The sequence below is a fragment of the Podarcis erhardii genome (genome assembly GCF_964252035.2).
Source record: "Podarcis erhardii genome assembly, chromosome: 5".
NCBI lineage: Eukaryota > Metazoa > Chordata > Lepidosauria > Squamata > Lacertidae > Podarcis > Podarcis erhardii.
In genome coordinates, this window is record NC_138509.1 from 85,856,746 (window position 1) to 85,872,470 (window position 15,725).

General features: G+C 43.1%; 1 protein-coding gene and 1 pseudogene across 8 annotated transcripts in view; one reads left to right on the top strand and one right to left on the bottom strand.

Annotated features, from left to right (window-relative positions):
• PHC3 (polyhomeotic homolog 3) overlaps positions 1–15,725 on the bottom strand; it is a 59,197-nt gene that overhangs the window by 36,085 nt on the left and 7,387 nt on the right. For 3 of the 7 annotated variants that reach the window (XM_081862281.1, XM_081862280.1, XM_081862284.1), the window contains exons 4-6: positions 14,613–14,690; positions 13,521–13,679; positions 10,265–10,363 (exon numbers count right to left, since the gene is read on the bottom strand). In XM_081862281.1, the coding sequence (XP_081718407.1) occupies positions 10,265–10,363; positions 13,521–13,679; positions 14,613–14,690 (336 nt within the window). Of the gene's footprint in view, positions 1–10,264; positions 10,364–13,520; positions 13,680–14,612; positions 14,729–15,725 lie in introns of all 7 variants that reach the window. The other 4 variants (XM_081862282.1, XM_081862286.1, XM_081862285.1 and 1 more) reach the window with 4 other exon arrangements.
• Positions 4,740–7,426, top strand: LOC309342123 (A-kinase anchor protein 4 pseudogene; annotated as a pseudogene). Its single transcript has one exon. The product of its transcript is annotated as an A-kinase anchor protein 4 pseudogene (transcript).

Here is a 15,725-nt window from a genome sequence, read left to right on the forward strand (position 1 = left end):
AAGGACAGATAAGGGCAGACCAGAGGTGGTGTCACTCTGCACCTCAAAGACAGCACTGAATCCAGCAAGCTAGAAATCTCAAAATGGCAGACTCCACCACAGAATCATTGTGGGTGGCGATACTGGGTCCCCAAAATAATTTAGTACTGGGGATGTGCTCTCAAAATGCTCAAGGAGACCTTGAGATGATGAATGAAATCAAGGAAGTATCTAAAAGAGGAGACATTACAATAATGTATAGAATGGCTACATATATGTACCAGTCATGACAAAGAGGTAATATTTCTAGATGCCCTAAATGACTGTGCACTATAACAGCTGGTGTTGGAATTGACTGGGGGCGGGGGTGACCCTGGACTTAATACTGAGTGGCACCCAGGACCTGGTAAGCGTTGTGAAGCGAACTGGGAGCAGTGCCTATAGTGCTCTTAAATATACATGCAAACGGTCAGTTACTTAGAAGGCTCATCTTTTGTTCTTGTGACCTTTAGTAAGGTAATGTGTGCCTCCCTTAACAGCTGAAATGTGGGTATTGTTGCCACTGGTGTCTGCAAATAAGTTTGACCTAGTACAAACCAATTCTGTGGGGCATGGTCAGTCACTTTTGGAGTGTGTGGTGAGAATGGGCTGGGGAAGCTGATCAGACACAATTAAGATCACTTATGCCACTGCTTGGTGATCGTTTGCATGTGTGGGGCCATACAGTTTTCAGGCAGTGTGTTCGCTTGCATCACCATCAGTTAAGAGGCTCTGTAACCATGGATGGGCCTGTTACTTCACACATATGTATCCATAGGGCCACTCTACTTGGAGGATTTTCCTGTGGTTGAATCAGACCTATAGTTACCCAGGAGGAAAAATGAAAAGAAGGGAGGATGCTTGCTGAGCCAGATACACAAAGAAATTAGAATGTGCTGCTCCTTCCTGCAGTGCAACTCTGTAACTCATTCCTCAGATCAGCTTCCATACCGAAAGGGCTGGAAAACTGTCAATGCAACACTAGGTTGTGGTTTTTTTAAGCAATCAAGGCGGATGGGTAGGAATCCAAGAAATTAGACCAGCTAGTTTAACATGTGTTCCAGGAAAAGTGATGTAATGCGCTTAAAGATAAAAACACTAAGCATATAGAAGAACAAGTCTTGCTGAAGAAGAATCAGCATAGCTTCCACAAAGGAAAGTTATGTCTAAATTTTCAAAGTTCTTTGTGAGTGTCAGTTAGTCCAAGAGTATCAATAAGCAGCAGACATTTGGAACTTTTGACTTTCAAGGAGCTTGGTACAGTCCCTCATGAAAGACCCCTAAGTAAGCTTAGAAATCACTGGATAAGAGGAGAGGCCCTCTTATGGAACAGTAACTGGGTAAGCAAGGAGAAGCAGAAAGTAGGAATAAATAGTTCTCTTGTGGAGGCATGTGGAAAGTAAGATTCTGGTGCTTTTCAACCTATTCATAAATGATCTGGAGTTAGGAGTGAGCAGTGAGGTGGCCAATTTTGCTGATGCCATAAAACTGGTAAAATAAAAAGAGGGCTATGAGGAGCTCCAAAAGAATACTTCCAAACTAGCTGAGTTGGCATTAAAACAGCAAATATAGTTCAATGTAAGCAAGCATAAAGTGATACACAAGAGGGCAAAAAATCTGAAATTCACATATATACTAAAGGGCTCTAAACTGGAGGTGACTGACCAGAAAAAGAGAACTTGGGGTTGTAGTGCAAAGGTTGGTGCAAATGTTGTCCAATTGTGCAGCAGCTGTGAAAAAGGTGAATTGCATGTTTGGCACCATTCATACGGTCAGTATAATAATATTCATACAGTCAGTATCATAATATTGCATCTAAGATGCAACTGCACTTGGGATACAGTTCTGTATTAAAAATAATATTGCAGAGTTGGGGCATAGGAAGCTGCCTTCTACTGAATCAGACCATTGGTCCATCTAGCCCAATACTGTCTACTCTGACTGGCAGCTGCTCTCCAGGGTTTCAGGTAAGGGGCATTTCCAGCCCCCTATGGAGATGCTGGGGATTGAAACTGGAGCAAAAAATTACACACAATGTTGAGAAAACGGATAGAAGTTTTCCCATCCTCTCATAACGCAAGAAATCATGATTTTCCAATGAAGTTGAATACTGGGAAATTCAGGAAGTACTTCTTCACACAGTAAACAGTTAAACTATGGAATCTGCTGTCACCAACTATAGTGATGGGTCCCAACTTGGACAGCTTTAAAATGGAGTTAGACAAATTCATGGATAAGGCAATCAATAGCTACTAGCCATGATGGCTATATCTCAAGTACACTAGTTCCTGAGGAACACAGGGGTGCAGAGTGCTGTTGGCACTTTCCAAAGCATCTAGTTGGCCACTATGAGAGCAGGATGCTGCCTTAATGTGAACCAGCAGGGCTCTTAAATTCTATAAACCTTCAGAGTGGATGTAGCATGGGACCTATTGCATGATACTTGAGCTACAAGCATTGTTTGGCTTGCATCAAAGTCGATCTGGGCTGGTCCATTTAACAGGTTCCCAAATTCATCAGACAGGTGTGCAGGAGGGACACTGAGCCCTACTGTATGGCTTGATTCTACTCAGGAGGAGCTCCATGAATTACTTTGACTTCAGTTCAAAGTGTCTGATTTTTTTTCACCATTTAAGGCTGCAATCCTATATCCCTACCCAGGATTAAGTGCCACAGAACTTGTTGCTAATGCCACAGCTCCCTTCTTGCCGTTCTCTCTTTGCCCAATCTGACCACCTCCCAGAATGCTGACATGGTATTCAGTGGCGGAGCTAAGTGCTCGGGCTCCCAGAGCAGCCCACATGCCGTGCACCTGGGAGCGGCGCGATCCGCCCAAGGGGACAGCGCAATTGCAATGTGGTGGTGCAATCCTCCTGGTGGAGGTCTCATTGTGGTGTGGCAGTGTGATTCTCCCGGCAGGGGTCTGATCGTGGCGCGGTGGTGTGATCCGCCCAGGGTGGATTTTGTCACCCCCCTCTGGGATGACACCTGGGGCGACCGCCCCTGCCGCCCCCTTCCTATGCCCCTGATGTAGAAATTACGACTCCTCCTCATTCATGTTAATGCTCACTCACCCACAGTGAGCAGGAGGCAGGCAACAATTGCAAGTAGTATGAGTAGGCACAGGCCTCAGCCATTGAGGTCTCCAGTGATGCCAACCAAAGGCTATAACCTATTCTGGGTTTCATATGTGTAGATCATGACCTAAATCCTGAGAACATGCCTTTTAAGCAGCAGCAGCAGCAGCGGAAGCCTCTCAGGCACCTGGGGTGACGCGCCCAGGGGCAGCGTGAACTGCCCATAGGGGTGGGGCGCTCTGAGGGACGGGGTGTGCCACAGGGCCTCATCTGCCCTACAGCTGGGGGGGAGGCAGCGGGCGGACAGAGCAGCATCTGCGGTCGGTTCCCATTGGGTGGTGCTCAGGGGGTGGTGTGGCGATCTGCCCAGGGGGCATTTGCCACCCCCCTCAGAGATGACACCCAGGATGGACAGCCCCCCAATGCCCCTGCTTTTAAGTGTGTGGGTTCCTGGATCTAGGAATTTGGTAGATCATCTAATGTAGACAGGGTTGCACTCCACCTGAAGGAACAACGCTCCAGGATCCAGCAGTGGCAGCGGAGGTACAAGTGGTTTTCACCACTAGGAGTGTCTGCTGTCAGGTTTGGCTTGTGTACGAGTTACAGCTATTCTTGGACAAAGGATAGCATGGCAACAGAGACCCATGCATTGGTAACCTCAAAGTTGGGTTACTTTAGCACACTGTAGCACTGCAGGGAGCTGACTTCAGGAACCAGGCCTACGGCAGACAAATCCTGTCTTACAAAGATGTCTGCACATGAGACGTGAAGGCTAGCATTGTTAACTCTGCCGCACAGGCATCCTATGCAGATGACTGCAGGGCCTGAAGACAATCAGGTCACGTATCCACAGAAGTGCCCAGAGGAGGAAGGACTGCTGGGAGGAGTGCAGAGGGAAGAAGAACCATGGTGCATTTGCAGCAGCACAACAAGACATCTTTATCTGCCCCAGCTGCAACAAAACATGTCTCTTCCATATTAATCTCTACAGCCACAGCAGACGCTTCCAACAGTTTGACTTCACCCTGAAAGGCACACTCCTTCATTGTCTCTTGAGACAGACAGATGACAACCAAGTGCCTCAAGTATTTTGAAGTTGTGACACTTCCTTTGTGGCTATGTTTAGAAACCGATTATGATTAAATCACTGTGGAAGCTTTACTTAAGGTCTGCATAGATTATTTTTTATAGAAAAATAAATGTAGAAAATAACCATTCTTAATTTTCCATTACAGTGGTACCTCTGGTTGCGAACGGGATCGGTTCCAGAGGCCCGTTCGCAACATGAAAAGAGCATAACCTGAAGCGCCATATCTGCACAGGTGCTCGGCGCGATTTGGTGCTTGTGCGCATGCGGCGAAACCCGGAAGTAACCCATTCTGGTACTTCCGGGTCGTCGCGGGACATAACCTGAAAGAACGTAACATGAAGCAAACATAACATGAGTTAAGACTGTATTAGGTTTGAAAATGCACCATTAATTTCCCCCTACACACAACAAATTTCTCATAGACCATGTAGGATAGATAAGGAGAAAAGTTGGGCAACAATATCTTGTTAAATAACTGAAATCACACCACTGGTGGGTGGCAGTGCTGCTTCTTTGTGATGTCATTGCTGCCATAGAAACCATGTGTGCACACAAGTGAAAATGACATCTGGCAGCAGAAGAGCATGGAAAGTTGAGAGAGGAGGCAACATCTTCAGTCTGGCAGGGTCACCAAAGCAGCTGAGCTGAGAAAGAACACCCACTACGGTCCTAGGTGCAATTCCAGTTGTAAACTTCAAAGGATGTCTCAAGAAGTTGACTGGTTACACAGCCAAGCAGGCGTGTGTAAGGTAGACCTCTACAATCCTGATGGAGGGAAGGACCAGGAGCGAAAAGTGATCTGTTTTGTTGATGTCTCCAGCCTGAACATAAAAAACACAGACGATACAGGCAAAGATGCTGCTGGCCAGTCTAAAGGCAATGAAACTGCCACAGGACTTGATCTGGGGAAAATGCAGGACAAAGAGGTAATTGTAATAAAGGATAGTGAGACACCAGAACAGTCTAAGACTGAAGGAGCAGTCTGTCTGTTCAAACAAGGTTCAACTGAAGAACTGAATGTTGTGTCCTGGCTCTTTGACGACCTGCAGAAATATGCATGTGGATTCCAACATGCACTGACCCCTTCTACTGCCCCTCGTCAACAAAAGCCATCAGCGGCTGACAAAATGTCCCAGAACAACAACAACACAGCTTTCAAGTCTGCTGAAGGTCAGAAAGGACCTGCAGATGAAGTTGCAAGCACTGTTCAAAAGTTGTGCTCCTTGGTTATGCAAATGGCAAGTAAAGAGATCTCTGAAAATCTGGAAGATGCTGCCAATAAATGTATACGCCAGGCAATTTATGCCACCAAAGATGGGAAAGCCCTCAATCCTGGTTCTGTAAGTAAAGTTGCATCCAAGATGGTGAACGAGGTGATGGAAAATGCCCAGGATCCTGGTGTTAAATCATCTCAAGAACAGGTTACGGGCAAGAAGGAAGAGGGTAAAGGAAGTCCCAAGAAAACCTCTCTCTTTTATGGTGAGGTATGCTCCAACCAAAGTGAATCCATGCCAGAATGTGATGACGGAAAGCCAACGTCACATGCTCATTTGATACATCCAAGGAAACAGTCAGGTCGCAATGACTGCGGTTCTTTTAACAAAGGGCTAATGGTTTATGCAAATAAAAATGCTAAGGATATGACATTCTCATTTGTGAATGCCACAAAGATTCACAAGAGTAGGCAACCACTTCCAGCTTGTGTGATTTTGAAAAGAGTGTTTCTCAAACACACAAAGGATGTCATATCAGACTTAATTGACTCTACTATGAAAAATCTACATAATGTCACTGGGGTCCTCATGACAGACTCTGACTTTGTTACCACAGTGAAGAAAAATCTCTTCAATGCAGGGACCCAGAAGTCAACGGAGATTTTAGAAGCAATGGTACTAAGAATGTACAACGCTTTGATGTCGGAAACTAAGGAGAAAGGGCATAGTCTTGTATACTCTTTATTGAAGACAGGATGTTCGTTAGATCCTAATGCTCCAAATATGCATTTCGCATCTTTGAAAGGTGGATTACACACGAGGGAGAAAGTAAAGCAAGATCCAGCTCAGTCTGCAGCTCAGAAAGTAGGTGAGACAATAATTAAGGATGGAATCAGCATGCTGCGATCAAAAACAGGATGCAAAGGTCCAGACAGGGGATGCCATGACAAGAGACCAGAAAAAAGTAGCTCCACAACTGAGTTTCTAGCAAAAGACCTCATTTTGACAGCTTTAATGTTGATACAGCAGCACCTGCTAACTCAATACAAGGACCCATGTCATGACTCAAACACATCTTCATTTGGGTTCAGTGAAAAGGGAGGCAAACATGGTTCCAAATCTCATGGTTGCAAGGGTGATCCACAACAGCAAGATTACCAGAGGGGAGAAATACAAAGTGCTCTCCTATCAATCATCCAGAAGGTCCTTCAAGAGGCTGGTTTCAACGTGGATGAGTGCGAAATAAGCACCAAGAATTGCAAACCAAGCTCATATGATGATAGGTCTAGCAGAAAATCCTCAAACAAACACTGCAATCCAGAAATGGATTCTGAAAACATGGACCAAATAAACAAGAAATTCATTGATCAGCTGATGGAATCTGTGATGAAGCTGTGTATGTACATGACTAAAAGCCCTGATTTTGTTGTTGAAGATTACTCTGATGATCAAGCTACATACTTTACCGCAAGAAACAAAGGTGTATCAAGTCCAGATTCGATGGCATCCCAGAAACCTCCACAACCTACTAATATTGGAAAGCCACTTGTGCCCGCTGGTTCTGAGGTGATAGTAAACAACCAGTGTGCCAATACCAGCTCACAGAACAAAGAGCTCCAGGCTATCCTCCAATGGATGGCGGCCTCTCACTTCCAAGTGCCCAATCTCACATTCATGAATGAGAATGATGAGGAACTGAAGAAGCTTCCTCAACTGGCTGACAAAGCAGCCAAGAAGGGTGCGAGTGTGGGGGATATTTTGCAGGAGGTAATGAAGTATTTCGAAAAACAACAGGTTGATGCCGCTGTGGGAAACATGCCTCGTGGCGGACTTCTTGACTGGTTGCTTGCTAATCTGTAGACAAGTGCCAACACCTCCCTCTCATTAATTCCACCCAGCGAAGTGCCATCTTAATTACCAGATGGAATAACAATACAGCTCATTTTCCATAGACAACAGTTCATCAAATTCCACAGGCTGTCACACTAGCTGGGCAAAATCATCAATAAAAAAAATACAAATGTCAACTGTCATTGATTTGTTTATTAATTCATATGTAGATACTATTTATGAGATGGAAAGGCGATACGAAAGCTAGAGGTTGTTTTACTGGAGATTGTTACCAGTGTAGTCGATAGACCATTTGGGTGGTTTTGCCTTTTGACATCTGTTTTTTACTATTAGGGAGATTCTTTCTGGATTCAAGACTGATCACAGATTCTTTCCCTCTTCTTTCCCTTCCCCTTCGACAGACGTCGCAAAGCATTTAAAGTTAGGTGAAAAGGTTTATGTTGCTAAACAGTACTCCTTGTACTTCAGGATTCCACTTTCTGTCAAGCAAAACCCATGAAGTTTAATAGTTTTGTTAGTAAGATGAAGAAAATTGCTTGGGTTTTGATTTAGCAGTGTTCAGTTTCTCCAACTACACTATCCATAATTTCACATTGGTATTGACTAGTTAAGCAAAGATAGGAGGGTAAATATTTTGATCCACAAAAGGATCACTGATTTATATATTCTGAATCTGCAAAGCTTCTCCCACAGCCCTGCTATTTCTAAAGATGTAGCTTTTTGTAAAACTGGCAGTCACTCACAGGATACAAAAGCCCTATTTTCAAAAGCTATTGTAACTGATTCTGCTGAACCTATGACCATGCTTACATAAACATGGAAGAAAAACAGGCATTTTAAATGTAAGAATGATCAGATGACTCAGGACTTACAATAAAATGTAAACTTGACACCTGTCTTTGGAATGGAATTCACCAAGGCTGCGTATTGTGTGAGATTTCTACACATAACAGTATCTGATGCAGATGCCTTCATGTTGCTATTACCCAAACTCTGCACATTCTACACCCAATGTCTCTGCCACTGCTCCCAAGCCTGTCATCTAACAGTGCCCTGAATGTGCAACCTTGTTAGACTACACATTTGTTTCATTGTCCTTTTAACACCACTCTGATCTGCTCAAAGGGAAATTAGAGAAGGTGTAGAAATAATACTTTACTGATTGCACATGGTTCTTTTTGTACTACAGTATTTCTGTTGACGGATTTTTTTCATATTTCATATTTTTTCACACACACACACACACACACATATACATACATATACGATGGTACCTCTGATTACGGATTTAATTCATTTCGGGGTGCCATGCACACCCTGAAAAATCTGTAACTAGAGGCACTGCTTCTGTGCATGTGTGCAGAGCACTTCTGCACACGCGGCGAAACCCGGAAGTATTCACTTTTGGGTTTGCCACAGTCATAATCCGAAGATTCCGTAACCTGGATGTTACGCAACACGAGGTACCACTGTATACATACACAGTGCTTTTTTTTCTAAAAAAATGTTTAGGGGTACTTTCATTTTGACTCAATAAAATGACCATTCTATAGTTCAAATCGGGGGAAGTGAATACAGTAAATGGACAAAAGTGCAAAGATTCATAAAATGTTTAGGGGTATACGTACCCCTGCATCCCGCCAGAAAAAAGCACTGTATATGTGAGTGTGTGTGACATGAGGCCCATTAACTGCAGCGGAACTCATGGCTGTATCCAACTAAGTTATATTCAGAGCAAACCCATTGCAATTAATGGACCTAAGTTAGCCATCTACATTATTTTCAGTGGGTCTACTCTAAGTAGGATTAGCATTAACTGTGACCCTCAGTTTCAAGTAAGTGTGTTTAGGATCATCGTTTATGCAGAAATAAATTCAGTTATCAATTTGAGCCGACATACGGAATTGCCATGTTAAAAGCTTATAAAACTTTATTATTCTTCATAGTGAATGCTTTATTTCTTTCAAAGGCTCTTTGGCATTAATATGCACTGGTTAAGTCTGATCTTGTACATCAATTCTGGGAGCAAGGGGCTTCATCATTACTGCAATATTATTTAGCCATTAGGTTTAAAGTCATTCTACATTGTCATCTTAAAAAAGCATCTACATCTACCTCTTTGGGAAAATGTATCAAAATGTACCAACCTACAGGACAACTTTTTCTAACAGGTTAAAGAGGGTAAGAGGCCATTGAAATTTAAGTGACACATGTTTTAGATACATGCTTCTTGGTATCAAGAATACGTTACTGCTAACATAGACTGGCCACGTAATATGGCAAAATACTAATGTCGCTGTAGCAGTTCAAAGTTTTAAGGTAAAGATATAGATAACAGTTGAATGAGTGGCCCTATAGTGGCTGTGGTTCAACAGTCATCTTGCTCTGTGAGGAGGAGAAAGATGGAAAACCCTGGAGAATTGACATCATCCAGCTCTCGGTGTTTCAGCTGGGGAGACCTCTCCCACTCCCAACTACCACTACAGTGGTACCTCGGATTAAGTACTTAATTCGTTCTGGAGGTCCGTACTTAACCTGAAACTGTTCTTAACCTGAAGCACCACTTTAGCTAATGGGGCCTCCTGCTGCCGCTGCGCCGCCGCTGCACGATTTCTGTTCTCATCCTGAAGCAAAGTTCTTAACCCAAGGTACTATTTCTGGGTTAGTGGAGTCTGTAACCTGAAGCGTATGTAACCTGAAGCGTATGTAACCCGAGGTACCACTGTACAGAGAAACTCAAGAAGCACCTTGCCCTGAAGGTAAATGGGACCTAGCATTCACAGGTTTCTACACACCCCCTACCCCATAGCTTGTCATTGCTGTTGTTGTTTTTAAATTTTATTTATCTTACAGTTTTAATACTTTTATATAAACCCCTTTGCGAGGTCCGCTTGAAAAGCAGTATATAAATAATGCAGCATTAGATACAAAGAGTAGAACTGCATGCCGACCACTCACAATGGATCTGGAAATGGATACACACACACATGCTCACACAACCCACGTGAGCTCACCTGAGTAGCTGCAGACTGACAGGGAAACGAAGAGGAGGACGACACAACAGGAATGTCAGACTGGACAGCCGCCACAGTGGTAGCAGGTGTAAAAATCAGCTGTGGAAGGTAGCAAAAAAGAAAATTGAGACACACACTGTACCATGAATGCACACAAACAAACAAAAGCTTAGATAGAAAATTCTCTCAGGTCTTTTTTTTTAAAGAAAAAGCTGCAAAGATTTGCTGCAGTATTCCAGAATAACGCAGCTTTCCGGCCTTTTACCAAGTAGCTCAGCCACAGGAGGCATAAAGCAGAGAACAGCACCAGGACTGCAGGCAGTGGAAAGGAAGTTTTAACCCTTCCGACTCACCTGCGATGCTCCTGATGAAAATCCCTCCTTCCTCAGAAGCTGCTCTTTGCATTGGAACACAGAGAGGAAAGGGAGGCAAACAACTGATTTGCTCACACTCTCCAAAATGAGGGAGAAACGCAGAACCAGCAGATCCCCACATTAATTTATTTGGAATTGATATCCAATTCCAAGGAGAGGCAGAGAGGCCAGTGGGATCACAAAGCCTTTTCAAGGGATGGCACATTAGGAATCAGCAGGCTTGACTGGGAAGGGAAGAAGCACATGCAACAAGTCCACAAAAGCCATGGCCAGAGGATGACAGAAGGAACTGTAAACCGGGCCACTGGTACTGCATCTCCATATACATCTGAGACATGACTGGTGAGGAGCTGCAGCCAACATCTCTAAAATCCCACAGGTGAAAAAACACAAACTCGGGGATGTCTACAGCAAGAGATGGTGTGCTCCCTTCAGAAATATTTCCCACTATCCTAAGTCTAGCAAGAAAAGTAGCATAGTTATTTTAATTACAGGCCTGAACCAGATAATCCCCTAACAAAACAAGCAAACCAAAAACAAAACACTTGCTGACCCGACAGATCATCTTTGCCAACTCTTTGTTCCTTCAAATGAATTATTCTAGTCATGCCCCACAACAAACTGGACCAGAGAGATTGACTTAACAAAAACAGAATGGCGTATTTTTTCCCCGTTAATGCTTAAAATCATTCTCAAAGAGTATCATCTTCAGAAGAAATCAAAAAGGCTCAACAGCACAAACTTTTTTTAAAAAAACAGTTCTTTGCCAATGATTTTACACATCATTTTCAAAGGTCTCCAATTCATACTCATAAAAGTCTTTCACTCATAAGCAACTGGGTTTAAAGATAAACAATCACGGAACCGGCCCTGGTGGATGAACATCCTGGCCTGATGCTACTTAAGAAACAGCTTATTCCATTTAGAATCTAAGAAAAAGTTATACAGAGGAAGTAGATCAGGGGTATTCCTGCCCATGCAACAGTATGATATCACACTATGTGGAGGGCTAGCCAAAAGTTCTTCCCTTAATACACTCCAACTGTTCTATGGCACTTTCTTCTATATAGAACAGGGGTGCAGAACATATGGCCCAGCACAAGTCGCAATCTGGCACATGAGGCTATTTCCCCAAGCCATTTCCATCTGCCACACAGCTCACATCACATGTGGAATCAAGTGTGGGGTAAGCAGCAACATAGCTGCAAACGAACAAACGGGATCCCCAATTTTTCCTTGACAAGCGGGGAAGTCTTAACTTCTGTCTTAACTATGGATTTGCTTAACCATTGTTTGTTGGGTTACCCTACATCAGATGTTCACCAAGCTACAGAGGAAGAGCAGCTAGAAAAAAAAACTGCTGGCAAGGCTAAGTGACTCTCACTTGTGTCCGTCCTGAAAACGCCCTACTATAAACACCAGACAACATATACTTTGCAAGCAGAGGGAGTACCGTATTTTTCGCTCTATAGGACACACTTTTTTCCCTCTAAAAATGAAGGGGAAATGTGTGTGCATCCTATGGAGCAAATGCAGGCTTTCGCTGAAGCCTGGAGAGTGAGAGGGGTCGGTGCGCACCGACCCCTCTCGCTCTCCAGGCTTCAGGCAGCTATCCGCAAGCCTTCGGAGCCCGGCGGGAGTTCCCGCTGGGATCAGAAGGCTTGCGGATAGCAGCCTGTTCTGGGGGCTGGGGTCGGGGGAAGCTCAGGTGGAGAGGTTGGAGAGGTTGCGTGTGTCTAAAGAGGAAACCAAGACAGCTGTCTTGGCTTCTTTGCTATTTCCCCCCTAAAAACTAGGTGCGCCCTATGGTCCAGTGCACACTATGGAGCGAAAAATACAGTAATTTAAAAGGCCCATTCTTCTACTTTAACAATATCTAAGAACATAAGAAGAGCCTCCTGGATGAAGTCAATGGCTCATCTAGTCCAGCATCGTGTTCTCACAGCGGCCAACCAGACGCCTGTGGGAAACCCACTAGAAGGATTCAAGAACAAGGACACTCTCCCCTCCTGCTGTTTCCAGCTACTGGTATTCAGAAGCACTGCTGCCTCCAACTGTGGCAGCAGAGAATAGCCATCTTAGCTAGTAACCACTGATTGCCCTCTCCCTCCATGAATTTGTTGAATCCTCTTTTATGTTGGAGGTCATCACTGCCTACCTGAGGGAGCGAGTTCTACAGTTTAACTATGTGTCACATGAACAAGTATTTTCTTTTATCTCTCCTGAACTTTCCAACACTAAGCTTCATTGGATTTCCATGAATTCTAGTATAAGAAGAAGTGTGCATGCCCACGAAAGCTCATATCAATAACAAACTTGGTCTCTAAGGTGCTACTGGAAGGAATTTTTTTATTTTGTTTCGACTACGGCAGACCAACACAGCTACCTACCTGTAACATGAATTCTAGTGTTAGGGGAAGGGGGGAAATTCTGTATCCACTTTCTCTGCACCATGAATAATTTTATAAACTCCATCATGTCACCTCTCACTTGTCTTTTCTCTAAACTTAAAAATCCCAAACACTGCAACCTTTCTTCATAGGGGAGTTGCTTCACCCACTTGATCATTTTGGCTGCCCTTTTCTGAACCTTTTCCAACTCTACGATATCCTTTTTGAGGAAATGCATGCAGGGCTGTTATGTCAAAACCACCAATTATCTGGTACCCACAGAAATGTTCTTGAGATTTCAGCAGGATTCTGCTCCTTTGTGGCCTCGTGATATTTAAACAAGATGCAATTACAAAACTTAACTGCTAAATTACAGTCACTGTTGGAAACTCAGAAGGGACAAGGAACCATTAGCCACAAAACAGAAAAGGACAACTAAACCTTAGCAACCATTCAAAAAATAATAATAAAATATAAACTAGCAAGACTTACCATTTGGGCTCGGAGGTACATCTGAGCCTGGCTTGCAGTCAAAGTAGGAGAGGTGCTCCCCAGAAGCATGGTCTGTTGGGTAAGACTGCTGCTACTACTGTTGGAGGTCTGTGAACGGCTTATTAGCTGCGCGGGTGTAGGAGAAGGAGAAAGATTAATCTATGGAAGCAAAAACATTGTTTTATTAACTACCTTCATTCCACAATTTCAAAAAGAGCCCCACAGAAAACAGCGGAACTTGCTTCCAAGTAAACATGTGCAGGGTTGCCAGGCAATATATTGGACTTGCAGTTGTATTCTGCAGCACAGAATATAGGTTTGTAAAAAAGTTTATGTCATCTGTCCACGTTGCATCCTTAAGCACCTGTTTGTTCATCAGGAAGATCATTGCGCAAAGCCATAAATTTTTAACTATTGCTAACACATTAAGAAAAATGTTTAAGTTTAAATATGTAACTTAAACAGCCACCAATTCTGATACAGCAGATCTTGCATTTATCTTCTGATATACTTGATCATAAGAAGGTGTTCATTTTTATACTAGAATTTAAAATTATGATTGCAAAAAAATGTTCAGCCACATTGCAGAAGATCCGCCTACTTAGATTTGCCATTTTACTTTTTCCAAATTGCAATTAAAATGTCCAGAATAAGGCTTAATTTAGCCCACACTAAACTCAATGTGTTACTAGTAACTGACGTTATCCACCGGTAAAAGTTATGGACACTTATGCTCAAACATTATTATTGATTAAGCCTCTAATTGGTATTCTGCAAAAATTTCCTGTTTTAAGAGATCTGGCAAAATCCACACAAGTACAATCCATGAACATTAAGTTATTCTTGCAAAGCACAATGTCAGGGGGTCAACATAGAACTTCTTCAATGGCAAATTTATATTATGTGTTTGCTATTGTTTTTCAAACTATTAATGCACTGAGACTCTGTTGCAGACAATTTTTAAAATTGAAGCTTCTGCTCCTCCAGTTATTTGCATGTAAATGTGATCACACAGCTGAATTCCTAACTTTCCGAGAACCGACATGGTAACTTAAGCTGGGTTAAAAGAAAGCACTTTGTTTCGCTACTTACCGATGTCTCTGACATACTTGACTGCTGAGTGACACTGCCATTGGGGGATGCGCACTGCCTCCCACCTGACAGGTTTGCCTAAATAGCAAGCACATCTGTCAAATGTGTCATTTACACTGCAATAAAAAGTATTTAAATAATGTTGAATATGATAAATTGAACATCTAGGCTCAATGGCATTTGCTAGGCAGTCCAATGCCCACATGAAACCCACAATGGTTTTCTCTGTGGCCCGCAGTCTCGTTAACCCTGCGGCCAACTCTCTACTTTTTAAGAGTCAGCCAAGTGCCGGTTCTGTTATTTTCACTGTGCTGTCTAGAGACCCCAATGAAAGCTTTAGTTTGATGATGGGGCAGGTCCTGTTTAAAAGTCACACAAATTCAAAAGAGGATCTAGTTGTTGTTATTAGATCAAACTTCAAGAGCACGAGACTCTTAATTTCAGGGTTGTAGGCTCGAGCCCCACATTGGGCAAAAGATTCCTGCACTGCAGGGGTTTGGACCAGATGACCCTCGTGGCCTCTTCCAATTACACAATTTGATGACTCTTACAATTTTGTGAAGGGCTGCGCCCCATGGCAGCCATTTTGTGGGAGGAGCAACAACACTTCCAAATGCTCACAAAGGCCCAGAAAGGTTAGAGACCCATGATTCATGGGAATGCCACAACCAAGAATGTGATACAAGGCTAAAATTGGCACATTAAATATACATCTCTGATTAAAAACTGACCAGTCACATAGTTAAAATTATTTTGCAAATATTAATTTGATTATTTTGACGTAGCTGCTGAACTAGCTTGGTCTTCTGCTCCAGATACCCTCTTTACAACTTAAAATTGCAAAGTTGAAAAGTCTTTTTAAAAACATATCCCCTTGGACCCAACAACACAGTATTGGTTGGCAGTATGATGATCTAGAAGGAGAGAACACTGTCCCTTTTCCCTAGCTGACCCTCATGCTGCCAGGTAAAATTGTGAACTGAAGCTCTCGCTGATGATTAAAAAACCTGGGGTAAAAAAAATAAATCTGTCCAAAACTGTCATTAAGACAAAAGCAGTATCCTGATAATGCATTTTGTGGCACTTTAAGCTTAATTCCCAGATGGTTGCTGT